The sequence below is a fragment of the Trypanosoma cruzi genome, genomic scaffold (genome assembly GCF_000209065.1).
Source record: "Trypanosoma cruzi strain CL Brener 1047053516515 genomic scaffold, whole genome shotgun sequence".
NCBI lineage: Eukaryota > Euglenozoa > Kinetoplastea > Trypanosomatida > Trypanosomatidae > Trypanosoma > Trypanosoma cruzi.
The window spans coordinates 25,141-52,092 of NW_001849349.1; the positions used below are offsets into that span (position 1 = coordinate 25,141).

The 26,952-nt window shown below is 54.5% G+C and overlaps 5 protein-coding genes, 2 non-coding genes and 1 pseudogene across 7 annotated transcripts, besides 24 other annotated features; 3 read left to right on the forward strand and 5 right to left on the reverse strand.

The window, feature by feature from the left end:
- Positions 1 to 4,370: part of a sequence feature (areas not merged during assembly with more than two copies in the genome that could not be assigned to a particular haplotype) that runs on past the window's edge.
- Positions 663 to 839: a sequence feature (A-rich).
- On the reverse strand, positions 933 to 3,734 carry Tc00.1047053506409.170 (trans-sialidase, putative; the record flags this gene model as incomplete). Its single annotated transcript, XM_813139.1, has 1 exon — positions 933 to 3,734. The coding sequence occupies one exon, from the start codon at positions 3,732 to 3,734 to the stop codon at positions 933 to 935; it is 2,802 nt and encodes a 933-aa protein (XP_818232.1).
- Positions 4,371 to 4,474: a sequence feature (heterozygous, Esmeraldo-like haplotype).
- Positions 4,403 to 4,422: a microsatellite.
- Positions 4,464 to 4,483: a microsatellite.
- Positions 4,475 to 5,356: a sequence feature (areas merged during assembly that could not be assigned to a particular haplotype. This can correspond to areas where the two haplotypes were merged or to regions with more than two copies in the genome that were merged during assembly.).
- On the reverse strand, positions 4,995 to 5,741 carry Tc00.1047053506409.190 (annotated as a pseudogene).
- Position 5,357, forward strand: a sequence feature (heterozygous, non-Esmeraldo-like haplotype).
- Positions 5,358 to 5,555: a sequence feature (areas not merged during assembly with more than two copies in the genome that could not be assigned to a particular haplotype).
- Positions 5,556 to 6,557: a sequence feature (haploid, Esmeraldo-like haplotype).
- Positions 5,962 to 5,996: a sequence feature (AT_rich).
- On the reverse strand, positions 6,223 to 6,843 carry Tc00.1047053506409.200 (mucin TcMUCII, putative; the record flags this gene model as incomplete). Its single annotated transcript, XM_813140.1, has 1 exon — positions 6,223 to 6,843. One exon carries the CDS (start codon positions 6,841 to 6,843, stop codon positions 6,223 to 6,225), a length of 621 nt encoding a protein of 206 aa, XP_818233.1.
- Positions 6,335 to 6,442: a microsatellite.
- Positions 6,558 to 15,973: a sequence feature (areas not merged during assembly with more than two copies in the genome that could not be assigned to a particular haplotype).
- Positions 9,077 to 11,530: a mobile genetic element.
- Positions 11,796 to 13,105: a mobile genetic element.
- Positions 13,153 to 13,227: a sequence feature (A-rich).
- Positions 13,292 to 13,313: a microsatellite.
- Positions 13,702 to 15,144, reverse strand: Tc00.1047053506409.220 (uncharacterized protein; the record flags this gene model as incomplete). Its single annotated transcript, XM_813141.1, has 1 exon — positions 13,702 to 15,144. One exon carries the CDS (start codon positions 15,142 to 15,144, stop codon positions 13,702 to 13,704), a length of 1,443 nt encoding a protein of 480 aa, XP_818234.1.
- Positions 15,266 to 15,289: a microsatellite.
- Tc00.1047053506409.230 (hypothetical protein, conserved) lies at positions 15,429 to 16,538 on the reverse strand (the record flags this gene model as incomplete). Its single annotated transcript, XM_813142.1, has 1 exon — positions 15,429 to 16,538. One exon carries the CDS (start codon positions 16,536 to 16,538, stop codon positions 15,429 to 15,431), a length of 1,110 nt encoding a protein of 369 aa, XP_818235.1.
- Positions 15,974 to 16,112: a sequence feature (haploid, non-Esmeraldo-like haplotype).
- Positions 16,113 to 19,400: a sequence feature (areas merged during assembly that could not be assigned to a particular haplotype. This can correspond to areas where the two haplotypes were merged or to regions with more than two copies in the genome that were merged during assembly.).
- Positions 17,135 to 17,154: a microsatellite.
- On the forward strand, positions 17,942 to 18,613 carry Tc00.1047053506409.240 (glyceraldehyde 3-phosphate dehydrogenase, C-terminal domain, putative; the record flags this gene model as incomplete). Its single annotated transcript, XM_813143.1, has 1 exon — positions 17,942 to 18,613. The coding sequence occupies one exon, from the start codon at positions 17,942 to 17,944 to the stop codon at positions 18,611 to 18,613; it is 672 nt and encodes a 223-aa protein (XP_818236.1).
- On the forward strand, positions 19,052 to 19,142 carry Tc00.1047053506409.250. Its single transcript, XR_008255355.1, has one exon. It is a non-coding gene; the product is annotated as a C/D small nucleolar RNA (snoRNA), TB10C1C1 (small nucleolar RNA).
- Positions 19,180 to 19,243, forward strand: Tc00.1047053506409.260. Its single transcript, XR_008255356.1, has one exon. It is a non-coding gene; the product is annotated as an H/ACA snoRNA, TC10C1H1 (small nucleolar RNA).
- Positions 19,401 to 26,952: part of a sequence feature (areas not merged during assembly with more than two copies in the genome that could not be assigned to a particular haplotype) that runs on past the window's edge.
- Positions 19,543 to 19,577: a microsatellite.
- Positions 19,546 to 22,543: a mobile genetic element.
- Positions 22,646 to 26,952: part of a mobile genetic element that runs on past the window's edge.

The window sequence follows — 26,952 nt, forward strand, 5'->3', positions numbered from 1 at the left end:
TCCATCCAATGGCACCGCGATTCCCACCGCACAGGCACACACGCAGCGGCCTCGCCATCTCAGCACGGGATACGCAAGCCAACTTACCGCCGTCGCCAAGGCATTCATGCAGTGCACTGTGCAAATAATTATGACTGTGTGTGTGTGTCCGTGTGTGTGTTCTGAAGAAGCAGGAAATAAAAAAAGCTCAAAAAGACGCACCAACACAGCAAGAGGCACAGCTGGATGGCAACGATACACGCGGTACGGTCCAGGACTCAACAATCACGCACGGTGGCAGCACACAAACATCCACAAAAAAAACAAAACAAAAATGAATAAAAAACACGGCGGCAGGGTGTGGCTGTGTGTGCGTGGCGCTGCGGGTGTCTGCCAGCCCTGGCAGCAAAAACAAACAAAACAAGAGGGAAAGAAATGTGTGCTCCGCCCCACAGGCCCTCGTCGCACGCCCACACGTCACGGCTCCCTCAGCGCGCCGTTCGTCGCGGCCCCTCCTCATGCGTGCAGCAGGCGAGGCGCACAGGGCCGTCGTCATGAGCGTGTCGGTGGGTGTGCGAGTGGAGCAGTTGGGCGGGAAACACACGGCACCCCTCACAGGAAGAGCGCAGAAGAAACAATTAAAAGAGGGAAGAGCAGAAAAAAACGTCCATAGTGATTGCCCCAAAAGCAAAGAAAAGAAAAGGGGTGAAGAGAGTGAGAAATAAAAAAAAAAAAAAAAATTTTAAAAGAAAAACTGAAACATTAAAAAAACGCAAAAAAAAATGCTTAAAATTACAAAAAGAAAAAAAAAACAAAAAGAAAGTAGCAAACAGAAAAATAAATTTAAAATAAGCAAAAAATGTGGAAAATTATTTGAAAGGCAAAAATTGTTTCTTGGACGCAATTCTGTGCAGGGGAGGTCGCAATTGTTCCACGCGGCAGCCAGTCACCCCTCACTGAGACGCAAACCCCCACAGTCCCAACAGCAGAAGAAGCAGCGGCAGCACCCTCCTCTCACGCACAGTGCCGGCATCGCTGTTATTCCCCTGCGACAAATTTCCCAAACTGCTGCTGAGGGCCGTAGCATTTACGTCCCTGTCCTGTGGATGGATCTGCTCCTCCTCCTGCCCATCCGTTCCTCCTGCCGTCTCCCCATCCGCACCAGAGCTCACGCTCACATCAGTTGTCAATGCGGGTCCATCGTGCCCCACGGTTTCAGCGGTAAGAACGTTTGTATCTGCGGCGGCGGCGGTATCACCCACGGAAGGTGTGTGTGGTCCATCCCCCTGTATCGTATCTACACTCCCCTCCCCCACCGTTGGGTTACCGCTAGACGAGAAAGCGCCATCCACATCTGCATTTCCATCGGAAGATGTTTCAGAAGCCAACTGCTGTACGGTCTGCCCCACAGGTATGGAAGTCGAAGCAATGGAAGCTGCTTGGGATGCACTTCCACCGTCAGCAACTTCACCTCCATTCAAATGTTCCTGTCCCGCCTGCGGTGTTCCATCAGGAGAAGGCAACACAATTTCCTGCGCACTTGTTTCCTTCGGAGGCGTAATCGGGGCTTTAATTGCATTAAGAGCAGTAATCTCATTGTCATCCAACGGGCGGTTGTACAGCAGAACGTTCGTCACAGTCACAGACACGTCTTCTCGGCTCCCTGCGCTGCCTCCATCCCCTCCAATGTAGAAGTGGGAAATCCCTTTAGAATTCGTAGTTTCCAATTTACATGGCTCACCCACACGCTGACCATCAACGTACGCGGAGCCCTGGGTGCCGTTCTGCAGCACAATGGCCACTTGGTGTGTTTTCTCTTGCCCCTCAATGCGGTTTTGCATCTCCGTCGGTTTCCCACCGCACAGCATCCGCCACTTTTTTTCGTCGTTGCTGTACGACAGTCCAAGAAGTACTGGATTCTTATCGTCATCACTCATCTTCACACCCATCAAAGAAATAGGACCCTCCTTCGTCGGCTCACCGTCGATGGACACCGTCGCCACAAGACTGAAGTTGTAGTTCGCAAAGTGGTACAGCTGATTCTCCCCCTGCTCGCCAACGGGCCACTCCGCCCACGCTCCCCGGAACGTCACTCCATCAGAAGACTCTGCTTTCTCTGCTACCGCTGCTGGCACTTCTTCTTCCGCTCCCTTCTTTACTGTGGCGTTCACTCCGAGGTACTCGTCCCTCCATGTGTCATCAGAGAAGTTGCCGGACAAAAAGCCAACCAGCCCATCCGTGATCTTAGTGTTTTTGCAGGCACTGTCAGGTGAGGTAGCCTGCACAGCGCTCTCAGAAGGGCACAGCTGGGAGACATGTTTGTCCACTTCCTTCCAGGTCTTCAGAACCTCCTTCACCCGCTCCAGCTGCGTAGTCAGACGCACAGACCAAAGACTGTTTGATGGTTTCGCCCCACCGTCCTTCTTTTCGTACAGTGCAATCAACTCCTCCTTATTATTACTATCAGTTCCACTTCCAGCACTTTTGTACAACAGGGCGCTGGCGGCAGCATCTTCGTCATCCTCCCTAGATACCGGCCCAATATCAACAATGTGCGTATTGTCCGTCAGCCAAAGATGGAGTTCGCCCTTTTCTTTTTCATTTTGTGTTTCTTTGGCATACACCGGCAGAGTGACGAGCATCACATTTTTCCCATCATCTCCAGTGCCAAAAGTCGCTGTGGTGAACCCGCTCCCAACGGCCTTCCCTTCTCCGCCCCGTTTGTTGCTCCACACGTGCGAGAGTGTCCCGAGTGCCTCCGTCCACGACTCCCCCTTGTCGCCGGACTCGTACACCCTGCGGCGGCCATCATCACATGCTGTCATCATCATGAGCTTGTCCTTCTCCCGCTCCACCACGGAGGGATCACTGCAGCCACCGTCAGACATCCCCTTCGACAGCGTCCAACTCGCAGCGTTATCGGAGGTGTATATGAGCAGCGAAACGGTCTTTTTATCCTTTCCTGTGTCATCCTTCTTCGTGCCTTCCACTGGAAAAACAAGCGTACCGTCCTTCAACTTGACACCCGATCCACCGCTTCCGATCAGCCGTGTCAAGGATGAAGGTTGTTCGCCCTCAGATAAAGTGCCGACCGGTAGCTGGTTCACATTCCATTGGATTTTTTTTTCGCTGTCATCTCCTTCATTATTTACTTCCCTTTTCGCCAGCAAAAGTCCCGATTGAGCTGCACCACTCTCCTGACCACCCTTACGGCTGTATTTCCCAACAAGCATGTAAATATTACTTCCATCCACAATTGCTGTCGGTCGGCTCACATCTACTTTCTTGCTTGGGGAAGCGCCTTCCTCCAGAACTTGTATCACTCTGGCTTTCTTAAGCGCTTCCTCCGGTGTGTTATCGTCTTTTATCGTGAGAAGTTGGGATGCAATACCAGTAAAGGTATCTTCTCCATCCTTCTTGCATTGCGCCTCAGCAACGGCAAATACATCACTCCCCACTTTCAAAAGGCCGGGAATTCCAAACGACTCCACAGTTACATCACCTTTACCCTCACTGATGCCCTTCCATTGAAACTTTGGATCAGATGACGGCTCATCAGCTTGCGCAGCTCCACAAGTACTGCAGCAAATCATCACGACGAGGAGGAGCGGCACCGCGGAAGTAAACACACGCCGCGACATGTTGGGCCTCTGCCGCTCACTCTCTCTTCCTTCCCTCCTCCTTCCGCTGGATCCGGTCATGCGGCAACGGTTGTGTGTGCGGGGTGCCTTCACTGCAGCAACACGTGAGAGCATATAAATATGTGTGTTTGGGCGGTGTGTGTGCTGTTGTTGGTCCTTTCAGTGCCCTCGAATTTCACGGTGGCGATTCGCGTTTAGTCGTAACTTCCTTCCTAGCGTGTGTGTGCGTGAGGCGGAGAGAGAAGAGAAAAAAAGCCAAGCAAAGAGGTGAGACAGCGAGCACCGCCACCCATCCACACTGTGAGTGGCATCACCATCCCCGCCGCAGTCACTCCCAACAACAACAACTCACGCACACAGACACACGGAACAGCAGAAGGAAGATGACTGCACCGGGAACACACAGCGACGGTCACCAGCAGCAGCAGGAGCCACGGCGGGCGCTTCTGCCACGCGGCAGCATACACCAGGCGACGCCCACACATAAAATAACCAGCGGGAGGCAAAAGGCCACAGCCGCCCTCCGCAGCACCCACGCGCTACCGCCGCCGGCGCAAATCACTCCACACAGCCGGGGAATCCCCCGCCATCAAATACACAGCGGGAGAGGCACCTGCAGCTGCTGGGCGGGAATCGCTCCGCACCTATCCGAGGCACCGTCAATAAAAAACCACATTAGTAAACTGTTGCACGCCGCCAACATCCCACGCCCGCAGCACGACAAAGAGAAGCGTTGCAGGCTCCCTTCATCCCCCATCTCAAGGGCCGCAGCAGCCAGAATCGTGTGTGTGTGTGTGTGTGTTTCAGCGCCTATACTTGCAGAGCAGCTGTGCGCCACAAGGCGTGTGTGTGTGTGTGTGTGTTTCAGCGCCTATAATTGCAGAGCAGCTGTGCGGCACAAGAGAGTCCAAAGAAAGCAACGGCAGAGAGAAGCGGATGGCACATACGCAAATTACTCATATCATCACACACAAATGCAGCCCGCGGAATGGATGCACTCAACCACAAAACGATGAAAAACAAAACAAAAAGCCGCAGCGTGGGACGACCAGCGCACACACTCTCATTGCTCCCGTAAAGCAAACACACACACAGGGAGAGAAAGAGGTCGACCACTCAATGCAAAGGAAACAAAAAAAAAACAGTTACGGTGCTCCGCCCATGCAGCCAGGCAGGACAGCAGCGGTGCGTGTGGTGCAAAAGAGGGCACCAACGGGCCTGCATGGGTGTGCATGCAATATATACAATGGGCACATTATGTGTGTGCCTCGTGGGGTGAGGTGAGGGCGAGAGTCCATGCAAGGGGACACACACAGAGAGTGAGTGAAAGACGAGTGTGTGTGCGGGCGGTGCACGGCTCTCTCTCCCTCACTCTCACGCGGCCACCACCGCAGCAGCAGCCGCACACGCAACAAGAAGAAGAAGCAAAAGAGGGGAAGTGGTGTGGGAGACCGCGGTGCTGCTGTCACTGTCTCCAGTTGTCGTGACGTTTTTCATTTTCTCGGCTTTGGCTGGTGTTTCTTTCGTATTACTGTGCTTCACTTCACCTTCTTCTCCCTCTCCTTTCCCTGTGGCATCGGATCCCGGTGCATTCTTCGGCATCGCCACTTCACCACCTTTTTGAGCCTCGTTATTTGAAGTATCGGTGGCAGCTGAGGTTGATTCCGGCCCTTCTGTTGGATTTGCTGGTGAATCACCCGCTGGTGCTCCTGGTGTTGATCCCATTTCTGCTGCACCGCCCTTCGGTGTTTCTGGAGTTGCTGCTGCCACCTGTTTTTCCGCATCAGGCGACGCTTCGGGTAGCTGTGTTGAGGAATCGACGGCCTTGTTTGGATCGCCAGTGTACTTCTTGCAAATCTCCTCAGCTCTAGAGCCACGAGATTTACTCGGCGTCTCATCATCGCCATTGCCACAAATCTCCTTCATCGATTCATGCATACAGCTATTAAACCCCAACACATCCAACTTTCCTTCCTTCGTATTTTTTTTCTCGCAATCCTTCTCAGCCTCAGGATGCCAAGTTAATACCATATCCTCATCCACAACACTTCTGTCACTGACAAGGCCATAAGCCGCTGGCACCACAACACTGCACCAGCAGCACACGGCCAGTCATCATCGCCACCACTCCTGTCACTTGCGTGCAGCCTTCAGCAAAAGTAACTCTCCGTCAACAGAGAGGGAAGCAAAAAGATAGACACAGCCGCTACACCACGCACAACCACCGCATAGCAACAAATGGCAGCATCCCAGCAGCAGCAGCGCACACACCACGAGACAGATGGAATCAGTACGATTGCAGAGCTCGCACACCGCCCCGCAAACCAGAAGTTTAAAAAGCAATAAAAAAACAATAATTAAAAAACAATAATTAAAGAAAAGAAAAACAAACCCAGGGCTCCAGTGCGCATGCACATGAGTGTGTCCGCGATGCGTTCAACGTGACGGATACAGGGCACAACGCGGAGCACACAGCACGGCAGCAGAAGCAAGTGAAGCAAAACACAATCATTATTTCCTCTTATTTTATACAGTGAACAACCACACACGCGCACAAATCCCCGCGGTTGAGTGCTGGCACGCACAACCCGCACACACCTCTTCAGCCCAGAGCGGTGTACGCCAGCGCGGATGCGGCGAGCAGCAGCGGGGCACACACCCACGCAGAGCCGCTGAGGCTGCCGTCGATTTCGCGAAGACTTGACGGTGCACGGGTGGTCGTCGTAGTTGGCGCCTCTTTAGTCGTAGTACTTGGTGCCTCTGGCGCAGTGGTGGTCGTGGTCGTCGTGGTTGGTGCCTTTGTGGTGGTGGTCGTCGTCGTCTCGGCAGGATCGTCGACATTCTTATTTGCATGTTCTGTGGATGTACTCGTGCCACTTTTTGTCCCTGACGTGTCTTCCGTACCTTCTCTTTGTACCGTATTATGCGCACCACTTGATTGCGGATGCGGACCGGGCGAACTTCCCGCATCTCCGGCAGTATTTCCGTGTTCCGCAGCGGCCCCATTACTTGCTGACCCTGGCTGACCGGTACCCCGTGGTGCTCCCTCTGTTGCAGGAGTCGATTCACCGGTGACGGATTCAGGAGATTCAGGCTTATTTGGTACCGGTGCTTTATTCGTCTGTGAAGAAGCGGCAGGCTGAATTTCTGAAACGCACACGGACGGTCTGCAGCACAGGGCAAGCACCAACAGGGCGCAGAGCAGACGGCACGTCATCATCATCGTGAGTGTGGTCGTTCAGTGGTGTGGAGCTGATCTGCACAGTGAGGGACATGGAAAGCAACAGGGGAGACGAGAGGTGCGGCAGACACACACAGAGGGCACACCACATGAGGAGAGGGCAGCAGCCAGCCATGCACCGTACGCCGCACACCACGCACGACACACACTCCAATCCACGGCAGCAGGCACACACACACACACAGCCCTGCCGCAACACCAACACACAGATGGAAGAGGGAGAAGCAAACAGGAGCGACACACAAGGCTCCACCGCATGTACATGCGGCGAGAGCGGTCCGTCGTGTCGGCACCCCTCACGGAGGGTGCGCACACACACACAAGAAGGTGCAGCGCACACAGCAACACAAAAGCATAGTAACAATAAAAAAGGAGATCCCCGCACACCACGTGGATTGTTGGTCCACGGGAAGTGCAGCCAATATCCACCACAAAAACAGCTTATTATCTTGTTTTGGTTGTATGCTGCTACAATAACGAGTGAGTAGCGCAAGGGCCGTCCGTACAGAAGTGGCAAGTATTCCGTCGCAAACGGGCCGTCGTGCGGGCTGGGGCAGTCCCACACAGTCGCAGTCCCAGTTCCCAACGACGAGGGCATTCCCGCAGTGGATGAGGCAGAGTCTCCCGTGGTCCGTCGGGGGATCAGCGGCCCGTGGCGTCTGTGATGAGGCGGTGGCGGAAGAGCCTGGTCCATCTCGAGCTCCCGCGTTTGTGCTTCCTGCGTGTCTTGCCTGCTGGCATGCTTGGCAACTTCGGTGGCGACCTGTGCGCAAGGCACCTGTTAGGAAGACGGTGGCGCCATTGTGGCATCCGCATGGGAGGCCCTCTCCAACCAATATAACGCCAGACTGAGCACGTCGGGCATGTGCCCTCATACTGTGGACGGACAAGCGCGCTCTGCCGCAGGTTGGGCAGGAGGACGTCAATCCGCCGCTCGCTGGCAGGCAAGGAGTTGCGGTGCTTACGTCGGGAAGAGGTTCCGGCGGAGGCAGAGGCGGGCCGGTCACCGCAGTCAGGGAGGGACGGCACCACCGACACAGAGGGTTCCTTGTGATCCGCAGGGCGTGTGCAGGCCTGTCAAAGAGCGGGCAGGAGTCGCATCGCGCCTGTGCGCAGTGCCGCCACTCGGGGACCGATGTCCGGGTCAACACCAGGAACAAAGTCCTCGCCACACCGACAGCCGCCTGTCAAGCGGTGTGCGCGGCTTCCTTTTCCTCCTGCACATCCTTCCATTATAACCTCTTGACGGCGGTAGGGAACTCTACGTGCCAGGCACTGACGCAGTCCTGCGAGAGGGATCGTGCAATCGTGACTTCGTCCTCAGCGGCCTCATTGCGTGGAATACCGCAGTGTGATGGGAAAATATAAAATCCACAGGGTGACCTCGCTCCACCAAGAAAAGCAGCATAATCCAAATTTACTCAGTAACGCGGTCTCGCACGGTCGGTGGGCAACGCGGGGTGCCTCAATTGCCGACAGGGAGTCCGTTTCCTCCAGCATTCGTGTGGGCGATTGGGATGTTCCCAGACAAGGAGGTATGAGATGTCTAAAAACATTTTCGATCGCAAGGCAGTCTGCCCTATATGAGCATGCGAGGCTGCCAGCTGCTGCACGATGTACCTCCACAGGGAGATCATTTGTCGTGGTGGAGTCATATAATAGCGCAGCGGATCCAGATGCGAGTGCAGCGAGATATGAAGGGCCGTCCGTCCACAATTCAAAATCACAATCCCCCAAAGAGGAGTGAGTAGAATCAAAAGCCGTGCGCCTGACATCGTCAGAGGCGTCTTTGGCAAAGAGTGGCTGATAAAATCTCACTTTGTTGCAGATCACAGTGTCTCAGGGAAAAATTCGATGTTGGGCAAGAGGCGCGCAAATGTGGTTGTGGGGTGTCCCAATAATGTCACGGACGCGTAGCAATCCATTAATAACAGCATCTCTCGGAAGCGGATTGATGTCGCCGCTTTCCCATGCATGGACGGCGGCATAGGTTCCGAGTAGATAAGGGAACGCAAATCCTCGTGATCATGGAAGCGTATATAGCGTTCGTATTGTGTGAGTGCACGACGCCAAAGTACCTTCCGGAGCGGAAGAATATTGGCTTCCAAATAGACAGATGTGTCTTCCGTAGATGCGCTCAGGCAAAGAATGTTTTGCTACCGTCGCGGTACCGTACTTCCATATTATGGAGGTGAGTGGGGACGAGTCACGGGAGAATTGCCTCGCCATTATGAAATAGCACACCATGAACGTATCCAATCAAAAAGGATCGCATGGTGTGATGGGACGTGCCCGCCTCTGCGACCAGTCGCGGCTGATAGCGGCGTGGCATGGCCCTCTTTGAAGCGGTGGAAGCATGCGTAACAAAATTGAGAAGTCGATCGAACGTGTTGCCCAGTAAGCGCACTGGGCGTGACTGAATACGTAGGTTCCCGCTAACAAGATGGAGATCGACCATGTCCTCGTCAGACCGTGTGTGTGTGAAGAGATGTAGAATAGAGCAGCTTCGCTCCTAGCGACGTTGATTTTTAGGCCGTGCTCGGCAGCCCATGTGGCCACAAGAGACAAGAGCGGTCGCATTGCCGCAGCACAGGCATGGATGTCCGCATCTGAAGCAACAAGTGTGTGTGTTCGTCAGCGTACATGAAAGCGGCGGCAGAATAGATGCTGCCCAGGCGGCGCAGCAGATTATCCACACAGTGGAGGAAGAGTTGGGGTCCCGGGACGCCGCCTTGCGGTACTCCAGCTGAGGCGAGTTGTTTCCGGGAGTGCTGTCCGCGAGTGCATACCCTAACATAGCGGCCCCGCAGGTAGTTGTGCAGCCAGCGTTTGGTTCGAGGGCAAAGGCGCGGAAGTCTGTCAAGCATGCAGAATAACTTCCCATGGTCAGTGGTGTCGAACGCAATCGAAAAATCAATCAAGACTACGAGCGAGCGATGGCGACGAGCGTGTCGTGTGGGGGCGTCGTCTCCAGGGCGCTCATACTCCACAATGCCAAACTCATTCTATCCACGAGTAATTTATCGATAACAAGTGCCACCACGTCCGACGTAGAACGCGAAGGTGCAAATCCAAAATTGACGTGGGTGGTGCGGCAATAACGCTGACAGACGGCGGTGAATCACTCCTTCGGTTAACTTTGGTAAAACAGAGAGTGGCGTGATAGGTCTGTAACTCTCTGGGCGGCATGGATCCTTCCCAGGCTTGGGGATAGGAATAGCGTCTCCCATTTTCCAGGAGCCAGGCAGGCTGCCATTTGCGAAGGGGTTGTGGATCATCGTTCTAAGTGTGCCACGCGCAACGGGCACGAGACGATGCAGGAATTCATTCAACATGTCGTCGGGGCCAGGGGCTGAGCCAAGCAAAGAGTCACGGATGGTCACGTCAATTTCATACGGCGGGAAAGGCCGATCCATTTCCCAGCCACCAGGAACCAAAGGAGTGCAGCAGCAGCAGCATAAGGCGGTATGGCACGTGAAACCGCACAAAATGACGGACAAGCAGATTTGCCTGCTGCCGAGGCAGGGCGCATACGCGGCCAAGATCAGTGCGGAGCACAACCGATTCCAGAGGATGAGGGTGCGGCGCCGCCATGCCGTGAAGATATCGCCAGCTCGGGCTGGGTGAGGCTCCAAGTCCTTTCGCGCGGGCTTCCAGAAGCACAGCGGAGCAACGGCGTAAGGCTTGATTTCGTTCCTCCTTTTTTCGGGTACATGCAGCTCAAAGTAGGCTGTCTCCAGGTGAGGCAATGTGTGTGTTTCGTGTGCTGCTTCGGCGGCGGACTCGGCCTGTTCCATTTCGTGTGTCCATGTCTTTTTTGGAGCTGTCACGGCTGCCGCGCGGGATATGGCGCTCAGCTGCTCGTAAGATGCCTCCGCGAGGATCCAACCATGTGGACGCGGTGGCAAGGAGGGTTTCACACAACGATGTAAAAGCAGGCCAACCCGCTTTACGCAGGGCAAAGGTGGCTTTCTTCCGTCAAGGCAGCGTGTTTGCTAGTCGTGGAGTGCCATCATCCATCTCTACCAAGTAAGATATTCAGCAGTGGTCCGAGTTTATGTAAAGGGCGAATGTTCAGTGGGAAATGCGTACGGCGCAATACGCAGTCACGTCAGGGGACGAAGCATTACGATGTGTGATCCATGTTGCCTGTGTCGGGTCATTTGCCAGCCCAAAATCCATATCGATTAGAACAGCGGCGAAATTATCGCCTCCAGTCGTTGATGTTATATATGACTGTACCAGAGTTCACGATGTAAATTCAGGTCACCCGCGATAATCTCTTCGGGCCCAAGCGACAAACGATATTGATAAATGCGGATTATTGACCAATTGTTGTGGGAGGGTTGTAGAGATTCGCCACGCAAATGCTGGGACAGCCTGGCGGAAAAACAAGGGCAGCAATGGTCTCCAGGAGGTCAGTGCCAGGGAGCGACAGGCGCTCGCACGGTGGAGAGTGGCGCACCAGAACGGCAACACCACCACCGCGCCCAGTGCGGGCCTGAAGGTAGTCATTATGGCCAGATAATTTCGTCGCAACGTCGCCACGGTTACTTATTTCCTGCAGAAGAACGATGTCAGGTGGACGCTGCTCCAATCGCGCCGCAAATGCAATATTTTTCACGGACGAGAGGCCTGCAATGTTAAGCTGCCAAATATTGATGTAGCCATCCACCTCGGGCCATGGTTCTTGTGGACGTCACCGCCACGGGTGATATCAACGGAGTGACCGCTGCGAAACGGTCGTGCAGTTCTGTCCGACAGTCTGCAGGCAGACCGCCTCACCTCCCCACACCGGGCATGGCGTGGAACCTTCTCGAGGGATGAAGTCACCTTGGTCTCCGTCGTGCTCGCAGCAACGCCCTGCTGCGGAGTTCATATACGCAACCAAAGCCTCAACACCGCGACAAGGCGCAACATCATCGCTGGGGACCGTGGATACTAGCAACGGATGGCGGTGTCGACGTCCCCAAGTCAGCCGGGATTGGCATACTGCTCTCATCCAGCAACATTCGAAGATAATAGAGAAGGTCAGTACCAACTGCGGAACACGCCCATGCAGCCGCACGACGGAGTCCCGTGCACTGCTCCCGGCCATGGAAAGGCTGAGTGTCCATCGTATCCAGCACAGGCAAAAACCCTGCATGTGGTTACAGACAGTCAGTCTCTTCTAGCCGCCGTCACCAAGGGCCCGCGCAGTCACACCGACTGGACGGAGGATCGGCTCTGGCAGCGTCTCTTGTCGCTGACGCGTACTGGCTGGTCCGTGCACCTGCAGTTTTGCTACGAACATCGCGGAGTACATTTTAACGAGCTTGCCGATCATTAGACGCAGACCACGGCAACCGGGCAATACACGGAACATGGAATAGCACCCATACAGCGCACGGACCTGCTGACATGCATTAACACCCAGCTCACCAACAAGTGGCGTAGCACCATGCATCAGGACACCCACCACTACCTGCTTGGCGGCGCCAGGCCATCAGATCCAGGCGGCAAGCACCTGATCACTCAGGAAGCCCTCGACCAACAGGAACAGATACACACTGCATGAGCAGGGTGCGGGGAATCCGAGCTCTGGGGTCGCCTGTACTGGACTGTGAGAGACTGCACGAACCAACGCCGTTTCCGCAACATCTCACCGGAACAGTCTGCTTATATGCGCTCCAACGACGATCCCACTGCAGCGGGACGGAAGCTGTTCCCCCGACGACAAGGGAGGCCGACGCACCGCCTGTGGAGAGACGGCCCTCCACACGGCGTCGGAAGAGGAAATGCCCGCACTGTGACGCCACACTGGTGGGACACACGAACCACATCGGTCACTGTCGGTGCCTTCATCCGGAACGCCCTCCACCGCTTCCCGACCTCCACCGCGATTGCTGCGACACGGTCTTCCCCACACAAAAAAAGCTCCGCACAGCACTGATATCGCTGCGCACAAAACCCAGACGCTGATCGGCACCGCAGCAGCAGTGCCAGGAGACAATCACTGCTACCGCAGGATCAGCCAGCCTCCACAAGCGCAACAATTAGCCCGCAGAAAACACTGCACCATCTGCTTCCAGAATGTACAGAAGCTCTGGCTGTGCGCCAACGGCTGGGCAGTAAGAAGGACCTTTGCACCGAAAGGTTCTCTCAATGGCAGCTGCCTCATAGCAGGAAACTCATGTCGCTGCTCGACCACCTCCTCGGCACCCTGATGACATCGTGCGGCTAGACATGCCGGTAAAAGAAAAAACGGCGTAAATGAAGAGAAATCCAAATGAATTTGCGACAGCAATATTTAAAAGAAGAAAAATGAAGAATGCAAAGGAAAAGGAAGAAAAAGATGAGCCTAAAAGAAAATGGAAAAAATGTAAAACCACCAAAAAACTTTCCAAAAATATACGTGTGGTATACAAAGTAAAAAGAGGCACACACACACAAAAAAAAAAAAAAAAAAAAAACATCAAATGCCACATTCACAAAGCAAACACCCCGGCTTTGTAGAGAAAAGGAGTGAAGTTTCAGAATCGGCACTTATGGATATTCGTGGGACGGAAATACAGAGTCCTCAAAAAGTGCGTCTTGAGGATGCGTCACACACTCAGATGCAAAAAAAGAAAAAAAAACACTGAAGAACAACTAAAAAAATACCCATATATATATTCTTATTTGCTGTATTTCCTTTTTTTTTTTTTTTTTTTCTGATATTTGAAGCAAGGTGGAGCATCGACAATTTGCGTAGTATTTTAACTGCAATTGTTTCGCTTATTCCCACACAATTTGAGGTTTTCATTTTTCCTTTGACATCCAAATAATTTCTTGTGCCCCAAACATCCTTGGATCTCAATTTCAAAACTTTTGTCGGCTGGCATTTGGATCAACAAGTGAGTTTAGCCAGGAGATTGATTCCAATGTAAGAGAGTCTCGTGAACTTTTGACCCCTTCTTCTTCGACCCCAGGAACGTGAGAAGACAATACAGGTACGAGAAGTGGTGTTTTACTTGCCAGATCACGATCAGCCCTTTCAAGAAGCGGCGTGATATCGACGGGCTTTCTAAAGGGTGGTATTTGCACCTGGTGGGAAGAAAAGAGAAAAAAACCTTCTTCAAACAAATTACCGTTCAGATTATCCCCAAACGACGGCCCAAACCGGCACTCACCTGCACTGCCGCTAATGTTGCCCATTGCCCCATGAGAAATAGCAGACGGCCCGTGCATCTGTGAGCCCCTTCCTTGCCACATATCCTCCGAAGCTTCATCTGCACTCCCAAAAGAACGCAAGCCCCCAGACTGCCGATATAGCTCGCAACCCAAATTGGGCGTATTCACCTGTCTGCCGACCGCTGGGTCGTTATCAGTACGTGAGAAAAATCGAGTAAAATTTAATTTTACATCGCTTGAGTCATCTGCCACAGCAAGGGGAAGGGAAAGATTATTCTGTACATTAGAAGAATCCAAACGAAATGGGTCAATTGCACGCGGTGTGGCTACTGCAATCAAGTTCTCTGAGCTCAAAGTGCTTTCTCGGCAAGAACCTGGAGCCTGAAACAAAGCCATATCCTCTCTTGGCCCTGCAATTCCGCAAGAAGCACTGGGTGCCACAAAGAGAGAACCTTCTGTATCTGGTCTCGGGGGAAAAACTAAAGTACCCTGATGGATAGCTGTCCCATTGGTTGATGATGTGCCGCCGCTCATCATACCAGACGTCTCTTGTCTCGTCAAGGGATGAGAAATTGGTGAGCACCGTTTTGCTAGACCTTCTCCACAATTTCTTCCAACTCGCGCGATTGCACCCTGTGAGGGTATAATGCCCGGGTCCTCTGCCTTTATGCTTGTAGTGAGTATTGACTGTTCTTCACATGCGCAAATCCGATCATTAACAGCAGTGTCAATCGGCAGGCATTCTTCATAAAAGGAGAAACATTCTCCATTATGCATAAAAGATGAGGAAGTACCGGGACTTCCAAAAGAAGTATATCTCAATCGGTGTTGTGCAGCAACCTCCGCTTTCTGTTCACAAGCATCTCGAACTGTTGGTCTAACTAGACTTGTAACTTCCTCGATCTCCGGTAAAAAGACAATTACATCAGGAGCAGCATTCGAATGTTTTTCAATTCCACACCGAGCTGACTCACAGTTACCGCCAGAGATAAGCTCCTCCGCTGGATCCTTGACAGCAGGAAGCTGAGAGCGGGTCGGTGTCCAAGTTAATTGTAGTTCTTTCGCATCGCCCCTACTAACTCCATCTCCTTCAGCGTTGGATAAAAAATGCAGATGAGAATTCCCACCCATAACCAGTAAAAGCACAAAACAATGCTCAAGAATCGGCGTGTTATCTAAACTTCTTTTATTTCTTTTGTGCTAATAAACAATCACAAAGAACCAAAAAAGAATTTCATCGTTGTATAAAACCAAAAAAAAAAAAAGAAAAAAAAAATGATTCAATAAGCAAAACACAAAATTCATCCACGCATATTGTTAGATGGGGTAAGAAGTAAACATTTGGGTTCACCACCGAAAGTGTACATCTTCTTGAAGCACGTCATAATATTGACAAGAGATAAATGCCTTCCTTTTCAAAAGAAAAAAGGGAGTTTATCAAGATCAGAGCCCTTGTCACAATCCACAAAGGCGTCGGCGTTGTTTCTCAATGCTTTTTTTGAGTAGCAAACTAAGGCCTCGCTCGGAAACGATATATCGCAGACAGAAAAAATCCTTTTAACTTCAGCGAGATCTTCTTCCTCGTGTTGTTCACAAAGATTGCCTATATTCAAGCAATGCAGATCCGTGTGTGGTAAAGAACGCAAAAATAACAACACAACCGAAATGCCGTTCCAACCACGGTTTTTTATGACATCTGCGTCAACAAATGCCTCAAGTGGGACACGAACAATGCCAAACCCTAATTCGTAAGCAGCCATTTGTAGCTTTGCGTCTCCGTCGGGTATACGCATAAAGTGTGCCAAAATAGCTAACCGCGGGACCAAAGAGGTATTGCACTGATCCTTGGAAGCTGTTTCTTCAGACGATTGCAAGAGAGATTTGCAAGTAGTGAGAAGGGCTTTAATGTCCACTCGGTAATATAATAAATCAGATCCCAATACCATACGAATATCTCCAGTTTTCACGTGGTTCGGAGACTTGGAAAAGCTTCTTATAGTGGAAATAAGTCGAACCGTATCATCTTCACACCATTCCAACGGATACGCTACTAGGACACGATGTTCGTTGTTCTCAAACACCCCGCTGAAATCTTTACCGTTAATCTGTATGAGCGTTAAACCATTTCTTTCTGCACTCGCGCCAATCAAATTCAAACAGTCGACTGAAGCATCAGTAAATGCCACGGATAATTCTGGAAAGAGCGCAGCCGCCGTAAATCCAACCAGTCCACAGCCACAGCCCAATTCAACAACCCAGGAACTTGGATATCTACGTGTGCCATACTCAAATGTATACGGCAATAATGCCCTTCCAAACCTAGCAACAAAAGCTGCAAGTACCCGTGCACCTTCGTAAACCCGAAGGCCAGTTGAGCACGGCGACATATACTTGTCAGTTTCCTGCTTGTCATGTGGTGCCGTACACCGAATGTAATGATCCATTGCTGTGGCACAAGCAAGTTCAAAACTTAGTGATGAGGCGCCATTCTCGGCAGTAATCACCTCAAAATCCTCATAATGCATGCGATATTGTTTCAACTAAACTATATAGTGACAACAAAATGGAATTAATCCATATCAGAGCCAAATTTTTAGGAAAGTACAATAATCAGGTACAAATAATAAGAAAAAAAAGACTAAGCCAAAGATACAAAAAATAACCGCATCATTTTCCTTCTTAAATTTCTAACTTTGCCTTTAAATTATTTTCTAACCAACAGTAAACATTTCACTCCACCTTCCGTCGGGCCCTCTTTACCAAACGCATGGTATAGAAGTAGTAAAAGCCAAGCCCCATAACAATAAACAAAAAACACAGGAACAGTAAACCGAAGACCTGAGCAACCGCCACATCTACTTCCTTCATAAACAAAAACGGTCGAACTTTTTGCCTTTTATTGGTTGGAACATTTTCAAAGGCAAAAGAAGGCAATGCACGATAGAGGGCCAGCCAGCATAAAAGTGAAGGTCGTGACAAAGAAATCATGAAATAATGGTAGCCCATTTTACCAAATACAAAAAAGAAAAAGCGTAAAAGAATAAACCGCACTAGCCATGTGAAGGAATGATCAACCTCAGTACGAAAAGTAATCCATAACCAACGGGTCGCGCAAAGCAATAAAAAAAAAAAAAAAAAAAACAGCCTTCCATCTCACGCCTAAAAAGTTTTTCATCGCACACGTAATGGCAACCACATGAACAAGCCCCTAATTCAAAACGAAAAACAGACCCTAAACCTCAAAACCCGAGAAGAATACCAACGAAAAACAGGGAGCAGCGCCGCTCTCGCGAAGCAGGAAAAAAAGTCGACGGCTCAAAAAGCCCTCGTTGGAAGACAATGCGTTCTCTCGTTTTTGTTCTTTCGTTCTCTTTCCCCCGCACCTTCTCAGACAAATTCGGCGGCCCGCACGCCAGCCAATATCGTGAAGCAAGTACGCCCTACAACGCGGAGCTGCCCGGCGACAGCGCGGCCCCGCGAGGGAAACACTCCTGGCCCCCCCGGGAATGCGGGGAAAAAGTCCCCGGTACCACGCCACAGCGGCGGTCTCCCGTTGGGCTCTTCGCTTTGCGCTGGGGGGCTCCGAATGGTGTGTCTCCCGGTCCGCCCACACGACCCTGGGCAGTGTGGAAATGACGGGCCGCAGCGTCCCTGCCCGACAGGCCCGCGCAACGCCAACTTCCACGTGCGTTTTTCGCCGCGGCCTCCGGGTCAGGCGCGCCGCTCCTGCGGGAACGTCGCCGGCGCTTCGGGGCGCACTCCGCTATGCGTTGGCGGCGCGGCAGCGACATGGAGATTGCCGGCTCTCATGGCCGCACCGCCGACGGAGAGAAGACCCTCGTGACGAGTGAGCGCGGCCACGCCAATCTCGGGCGGGATGAGGTCGACACGGCGGCCGCGCTCGAGTTGACGGGTCTCTTCCTCGCCGATGGGACCGCCCGCGGGCACGCCCAGGCCGGCGCGAAAAAACCGTCATGACAGGCCAGCCGGGGGACGACACGCCCACGCTTTTCGCGGGTGTGAAAGACACGATTTGCAAGGGACAGCAAATCGTCTCCAACGCCTCGCGCCGCCCGCGAAGATCCCTCATGAAAAATTCGGCGCCGTTGAGGGTCTCATGGCCACAGCGCGCGCCACCATGGCGTCGCAACAAACAGCGGACGGCGCATCGCTCAAAGAATGGCACGGTGGTCGCGGTGCGGCGCGGAAAATCGTCCCGTCCGTCACCGGAGCGACCAAGACGGCTGGGAAAGGCATTCCCGCGCTGAACGGCAGGCTGACCGGCATGGCGTTCCGTGTGCCGACTCCAAACGTGTCGGTTGTCGACTTCACCGCGCGCCTGGAGAAGCCGGCGGCATACGAGCAGCTCCGCGCCGCCACCGATGCAGCCTCCGAGGGGAAGCTGAAGAGCTTTCTTGGCCACACGGAGGACGAGGCTGTTTCCACCGACATGGGTGGCGTCGCGCTGACGTCCGTCTTTGCCGTCAAGGCCGGCATTTCCCTCAACGATCGCTTCGTGAAGCTTGCCTCATGGTACGGCAACGAGACCGGGTACTCCCACAAGGTGCTGGACCTCGTTGCCCACATCTCGGCACACTGAAGCGGCGGCCGGAGGGAAAGTTCCAAAAGGAAACAACAACGGGTTTGGCGGGGGTGCCAGGAAATGAAGGTAAATAAGAAGGGAAAAAATTGTATATGCGAGCAATGAGAGTCATGTAAATGCAAAACGAAGGTTCAAAAACAAGGATCATACTTTGGTTGGTGACATACCACGACGGGGTGGATGAATAGGGCAATAGACGCGTACTGCGTGTGCGCTTGAAGGCGTTGGAGGCCTCTATTTTGTTATTGTATTTGGCTTGGGTCTCTTTGATGTGTCCTTTGTTGCTCATCTGTGGCTGTAAACTGAGTCATGTGATTGTGGTTGAGCGGGTGTTGTGCGCAAGTGAAATGGGCGGTCTTTTCGCACCGCCAGGGGTCAGCTGCGTGGGCGATCACCCACGCACTCCCCGTTATGATCTCGCACTGCGGCAGCACGTGATGAGGAGCTTCTTATGTATGTAACTCGGGAAATCTGGGTGTGCCCCCCGACGAGCGAACGGAGGAATCGTTAGATAGTGACGCTGATGCCGCCCAGCCCAACCGCCTCCACGAGACCGTGCCCGCCATCCCCTTTAATAGCGAGCGGACCCTCCGTGCGTCACCGCGGGCGGCTCGCCCACACCGGGGGGAGAGAGAAGTAAGGCGGGAGAGGAGGACAGCGAGGATGTCAGCCGCCGCCGCGCACACACAACTAGTGCCTGTCCCGCTCCGTACGTGACGTTTCTGTGCTTTTTGTTTCACATTGCTATATCCGTTTGCTGATGTGTTGTTATGCTTCTTTGGTTGCGCCCACTGCCTGCTTCCGTGCGGTATTCCTCCGTGGCATTTGGGTGTTGTGCGAAGATTAGGTTTAGAAAAACATAATTGCAACCCGTAATTGTGGGAAGCAAATAAAACAATAAAAACATCGATAAACACAGAATAGCCTTCTTTTCTCTTTTTTTCTTTTTTTTTTTTTTTTTGTTATACGACATTGTCACTATTCGTTGATCGCCCGAGGGCTGTCCGTGGAAACGTGGACAACTTTCCCTTCTCGAATAACGCTGTCATGCGACACAAATTTTCTCCGAAGATTCGAATGCTCAGTGGTCGACAACGAGGGCATTCCCACAACACGTGCGATGGAGTTTCCCGTGGTCCGTCGGGGGATCAGCGGCCCGTGGCGTCCGTGATGAGGCGGTGGCGGAAGAGCCTGGTCCATCTCGAGTACCCGCGTTTGTGCTTCCTGCGTGTCTTGACTGCTGGCATGCTTGGCAACTTCGGTGGCGACCTGCGCGCGAGGCACCTGTTAGGAAGACGGTGGCGCCATTGTGGCATCCGCATGGGAGGCCCTCGCAAACTATTATAACGCCAGGCTGAGCACGTCCGGCATGTGCCCTCATACTGTGGACGGACAAGCGCGCCCTGCCGCAGGTTGGGCAGGAGGACGTCAATCCGCCGCTCGCTGGCAGGCAAGGAGTTGCGGTGCTCACGTCGGGAAGAGGTTCCGGCGGAGGCAGAGGCGGGCCGGTCACCGCAGTCAGGGAGGGACGGCACCACCGACACAGAGGGTTCCTTGTGGTCCGCAGGGCGTGTGCAGGCCTGTCGAAGAGTGGGCAGGAGTCGCATCGCGCCTGTGCGCAGTGCCGCCACTCGGGGACCGATGTCCGGGTCAACACCAGGAATAGAGTCATTGCCACACCGACAGGCGCATGTCAAGCGGTGTGCGCGGCTTCCTTTTCCTCCTGCACATCCTTCCATTATAACCTCTTGACGGCGGTAAGGAATTCCACGTGCCAGGCAGTGACGCAGTCCTGCGAGAGGGATCGTGCAATCGTGACTTCTTCGTCGGCGTCCGCTGTCACGTTGCGTGGGATTCCGCAGTGCCATGGGGAAAACATGGATTCAGCTGTGTGACCTCAATCCGCCAGTGAATGCGGCACGGCACAAATCTCCTCGCTGACGTCGTCGTGCACCGCCAGCGGGCCAAGGCGGAGTGACTCCATCGCCGAGAGGGAGTCTGTGGCGACAGCAACTCGTGTGGGCGATTGGGATGCTTCTTCCAGGCGGGGAACTGAAAACTGTCCGAGGCCATGCTCAGTGGCAGGACACTCCGCTCGGCAGGAGCATGCAGGGCTGCCAGCAGCTGTGCGGTGAGACCCCACAGGCAGCCCGGCTGTCCGGGGAGTCAAATGGCAGCGCCGCGGATACAGATGCATGCTCAGCGAGAGACAACAAGCCGTCCGTCCAGCGACCTGCGTCATACGGTCCCAGAGGGTCGCAGGCCGCTTCAAGGGCCGATCGTCTGACACCGTCCAGGGCGTCCTTGGCGTGCCGTGGCTGGAAGACGCCCACCCCGCTGCGGCTCACAGTGTCCCGGGCGAAAACTCGGTGATCAACAAGAGGGGCGCGGATGTGGTCCGGGGAGATCCTCATGCGGCTGCGGACGCGTCGCAGTTCCTTGAGGACGGCATCTCCCGGCAGCGGAATGGTCGTCGCTGCCTTCCCAGGTATTGACGAAGGTGTGGTTTCCGAGCATACTGCGCCACGCACGTCCTCAATATAACGGAGACGTGTGAGGCGTTCGTGCTGTGTGGGTGCGCGGAACCCAACGATCCTCCGTAGCGGTGCTGGACTGACGGCCAGGTGGACAGAGGTATCCTTCGCTGATACGCGTGGGACGAGCGATGCTGTGCGGCTGTCGCCGTGCCGCACTTCCAGGCTGTGGAGGCGAGTGGGGTCGGACACGGTGCGGTTGCCTCACCGCCGTGGTGCAACGCACCGTGGACGCATCCAACCAGAAAGGATCGCATGGTGTGCTGGGACGCACCAGCCTCTGCGCCCAGCCGCGGCTGACGGCGGCGTGGCACGGTCTGCCCTGCAGCGGCGGTGACGTGCGAAACAAAATTGAGGTGTCGGTCAGTCGCATTGCTGAGCAGGCGCACAGGGTGGAATTCACGCGTGGCTTCCCACCGCCCAGACGATGGTCGGCCGTGTCCTCGTCAGACTGTCGGTGTGACGCGATGCGGAACAGAGTGGCACCGCTCCTGTCCGCGCTGATACTCAGACTGTGCTCGGCAGCACGTGTGGCCACAACGGACACGGCAGCTGGCATTGCCGCACCACAGGCACGGAGGTCCGCACACAACGCAACAAGCGTGCGGTCGTCAGCGTGCATGAACGCCGAAGCAAAGTGAATGCCGTCCAGGCGGCGCAGCAGTCCATCCACGTGGCGGTGGAGGAGCTGGGGCCGCACGACGCTGCATTGAGCTGCCACGGCTGAGGGAAGCTGCTGTCGGGAATATTGCTCGCGAGCACTCACCCCAACGCAGCCGCCTCGCAGGCGATTGCGCTACCAGCGTTGGGCGCGACGGCCCAGGCGCGGGAGCCCGCAGAGCACAGCCAACACTCGCCCATCGCCAACGGTGTCGAACGCAGTCGAGATGCCGATCGGGACGGCGAGAGAGCGGCAACGGCGACGGTGCAGCACGGGATGATGCCCCTGCGACGCTCGCACTTCACAGCGATGCACCCGCTCAGCCCTCGTGCCGCTTCGTCACTCACAGGCGTCACCAACTCCGAGGCCATGCGTCGTGGCGTGGATCCAGGCTGACGCCGGTGGTGTGGCGGCAGTGCTGACAGGCGGCAGTGGACCAGTCCTTCGCTCACCCCTAGCAAGACAGAGAGCGGCGGGAGTGGCCGATGACTCTCTCGGTGCGGCGTGTGTCCTTCCCGTGTCTGCGGATGGGAGTGGTGTCCCCATTTCCCAAGGACTTCGCAGGCTGCCGTCGGCGAGGGAGGTGTTGATCATCGTTCAGCGCGAGCAGCGGGCAGCGGGCACAAGATGGAGCAGAAATGCACTCAATACGCCGCCGGGGCCAGGGGCAATGCCAGGCAAACAGTCGCGGATGGCCGGTTCAGGCGCACACGGCGTGAAGGGCCAATCCATATTCCAGCCACCAGGGGGCACGCGAGCACAAACTGTGCAGGCAGCTGTGGGGATCGCAGCACGTGAGACGCGGACAGTGTGACAGACGAGCGTGTTGCCTGTTGCCGAATTCCATCGGCGCTCACCAGCGCTACACATACTGTTTTCGTGCCGTATGTGACGCGCAACGACAAAAGCTACTGCTAAGCGGAGACATTGAGCAGAACCCAGGCCCCATAGCAGTACTCCAGATGAACGTTTCTTGCCTCACGCCGTCAAAATTCGCAACATTAATGGCGCAAGGAGCAGACATAATAGCCATCCAGGATATCCGGAAGCCGTCGAAGCAAATCGCCAGCATGCACACTGGGGATTACGTGCTCCATGCACAGTCGCGTATCGGCAAGAAAGACGGTGCTGGTGCGGAAAACTCTCCGCTCCAGGCATACACCCCTCACCATCACTCAACATGATTCCAGCCTCGGCATGGTGGTGGTCCAAGTCGCCCTGGAGCAGAACCGTGGCCTCAGCGTAGCGGGTGCCTACATGCCAACGCCACCGCAAATATCGCAATCCTTTAGGCGGTTACTAAACTGCCTTCCGGCCTCGGCACCGCTCCTTCTGTGCGAAGATTCCAACGCGCATCGCCCACAGTGGGAGTACTTCCTGGAGATGCCTCCAAGCGACGTCGCCGTGGAATTTTTACAACGGTGCGCGGATGCGGGATTCAACTTGGTTGACACCCCTGGCGAGATCACGCATGTCCGTGGCAGACGAGAGGGATCCTGCACCGATCAAACAGGGTCAAGGCACCTTGCCGTGTCGGATTGGAGAGCCAATGTGTCGCCACTCAGTGACCATCACATGCTCACCTTCACGTTGCAGCAGGCATGCGTCGACAGCATACCCTCGGCGCCCCCTTCGGTACGCCAAGTTTTCTACAGCTGGGGAAGTGCAAGTGGGAGTCCTTCGCCAACGATCTCGACGAACACATCTCAGTATACGAATATAAGAAGCAGTCAACCGACGTAAACGCTTTTACGCGAGTGCCTGCAGTTTCACTTCAACAGCATTGACTCGGCGGCATGCACAAGGACGGTCCCAATCTCTGGGATGGCATCCTTGCGGAAGCGGAACGGATTGCTGCCGACTGCAAGGCCCGCTGTCTGCGGCTGCCAACGCCCGACCGTGAGGCGGAGATCCAACGGACAAGGAGTCAAATTTTCCTCCTACTCCGAGAGCGCTTGCGCAAAACGCATCCACGGCGCATCAGCACGCTGAATACAGGCGAACCGCTCTCCTGAAAATACATTGCGGGACGAAAAAGAGAACCATCTCCACCATCCGCCACACCAGCGTTAATGGGCGATGGCCACAATAATTTCAGGGCAGCACGAAGAGCAGCGGATGCTCTCAATCATGGATTCCTCCCATATCACTCCCTCGCAGAGCGGTTGGGTTTTCCAAAGATCAACGCGGACAGAACAAGTCCCTGAACATTTTTTCTCTCTCTCCCATCTTGGGCCGCTGAACAACAACGAGTCGGCCGCCTCATCTGCGACAGGCTCTCTCCCCCACCCCTCTTGATGCCCCTTTCAGTCAAACGGAACCGCTTTCTGCGCTGCGCAGTGCACCGTACGGCAAGGCCCCGGACCGCACGAAGTCTACAGCGAGGCACCACGACATCCTTCGACGAAGCGTCTCCGATTCCTTCTTCGTTGCATTAACCACAGCTGGACGAGCGGCACGATTCCGGTCGGGTGGCAACAAGCCACCATCGTCCCACTCCTGCAACCCGGCAAGCTGCCGGCACTAATGGCTTCATGTCGGCCCATCAGCCTTACTTCCATCATGGGCAAGGTCGCTGAGAAAATAGTATTGAGGAGACTGCTTTAGGTATGGACGCCACACCCCCACCAGTATGCATATCGTAGTATGCGTACCACGACGATGCAGCTGGCACACCTGATACACGAAGTGGAGCATAATAGAAATCATTATTTCCAAGTGAACCTTCCCAAGAAGAGCGGTATTGGTAATCAACTCCACTGCGGACCCCATCGGACCTTGTTGGTGCTGGTAGACTCCAGCAAGGCCTTTGACTCCATGGATCATCGAGTCCTCAGTCGCTTGCTGGCCAATATTCCGGGGCAAAGCGCCAAAGGTGGCTTAGAAACTTTCTGTGTGGCTGTTACGCAAGACACGAGTGGCCAATAAACTCAGTGATCGACGTCCCAAGCTGCGACGAGTTCCTCAGGGATCCGTACTGGGACCGTATATCTTCTCCCTCCACGCACACCCGCTCCTCACGCTGCTGAACAGCTTCTCAGACGTCGCAGCAGACATGTGCTCGGACGACCTCTCCATTGCCATCGAGGGACCGTCTCAGCAAGTCGCCATTCCCACTGCCGGCATGGTTCTCAAACAACTGCATGCGTGGAGTCAGGAAAATGGCATGGCCACCAACCCGTCAAAGTGCGAAGCCGCTTGGTTCACACTCTCCACGCACACGGAGTCAGATTATGATCGTGAAGGAAAGTGGCCCCTGGCAGTGACTAGCTGCGAGATTCCAGTCACGGCCATTGGGTCGTCACACACTACGAAGCTTCTTGGCATGGATCTCGATCCACGACTGACGCTAAATGTGGCGGCCACCAAGCAATGCACCGCCGCCTCGCAGCGGATATCCCAGCTGTGCTGCATTGTGCACAAAGAGGCGGGACCATCTCCACATGACCTACGCACGTTCGTCATTGGATACGGTGCTTCCAAATTACGCTATGGCAGTGAGCTCATATGGGCAGTAGCGACGGATTCAGCGAAGAATGAGATGCAAAAGACGCACGCAACACTGGCACGCACTGTGGGCGGATTTCCGAGCACTGTCGACCCGGAATCCGCACTTCTAGAGGCTAATATGCCGCCGTTCCACGTCCTTTGCCTGCGCGCGCGGCTCTCCATATTTGAGAACACACGTGCATGTCAGATGGACTGGATGCGGAGACCTCCCCCCGAGCCACCGCCTCGCGCAGGTTTCCGCATCTCGCCATTATCTCGGGACGAGCTATATGCCTTCGTAGACGCGTACACAAAGGACTATGGCATCACTCAGAGCTCACCACGCGAAGAGCGGTTCTTTCGCAGCTCCATTCCTCCCTGTTTTGCGGCCTCCGCACACCGGGTCACCATTGGCGTGGAACTTCCGATAGACCCCTCAACAACTCACGAGGAAGAGCTGATACGGGAAAAGCGCAGAGTCAGCGAAGAGGCTCTAGCACTGCACAGTCATCGTTCGTGGATACTCGCGACGGATGGCGGTGTCGACGTTCCCAAGTCAGCCGGGGTTGGAATCCTGCTTTCATCCCTCAATTCATCGGAAATAATAGAAAAGGCCAGTACAAACTGCGGTGCACGCCCATGCAGCCGCACGACGGAATCCCGTGCACTGCTCCCGGCCATGGAAAGGCTGAGTGTCCATCGTATCCAGCACAGGCAAAAAACCTGCTTGTGGTTACAGACAGTCAGTCTCTTCTAGCCGCCGTCACCAAGGGCCCGCGCAGCCAGACAGACTGGACGGAGGATCGGCTCTGGCAGCGTCTCTTGACACTGACGTGTGCTGGCTGGTCTGTGCAGCTGCAGTTTTGCTACGAACATCGCGGAGTACATGTTAACGAGCTTGCCGATCATTAGACGCAGACCACGGCAACCGGGCAATACACGGAACATGGAATAGCACCCATACAGCGCACGGAACTGCTGACATGCATTAACACCCAGCTCACCAACAAGTGGCGTAGCACCATGCATCAGGACACCCACCACTACCTGCTTGGCGGCGCCAGGCCATCAGATCCAGGCGGCAAGCACCTGATCACTCAGGAAGCCCTCGACAGACAGGAACGGACAAACATTGCATGAGCAGGGTGCGGGGAATCCGAGCTCTGGGGTCGCCTGTACTGGACTGTGAGAGACTGCACGAGCCAATGCCGTTTCCGCAACATCTCACCGGAACACTCCGCTCTCATGCGCTCCAACAAAGATCCCACTGCACCGGGGACGGAAGCTGTTCCCCCGACGACAAGGGAGGCCGACGCACCGCCTGTGGAGAGACGGCCCTCCACACGGCGTCGGAAGAAGAAATGCCCGCACTGTGACGCCACACTGGTGGGACACACGAACCACATCGGTCACTGTCGATGCCTTCATCCGGAACGCCCTCCACCGCTTCCCGACCTCCACCGCGATTGCTGCGACACGGTCTTCCCCACACAAAAAAAGCACCGCAGAGAAATCGCTGCGCACAAAACCCAGACGCTGATCGGCACCGCAGCAGCAGTGCCAGGAGACAATCACTGCTACCGCAGGATCAGCCAGCCTCCACAAGCGCAACAATTAGCCCGCAGAAAACACTGCACCATCTGCTTCCGGAA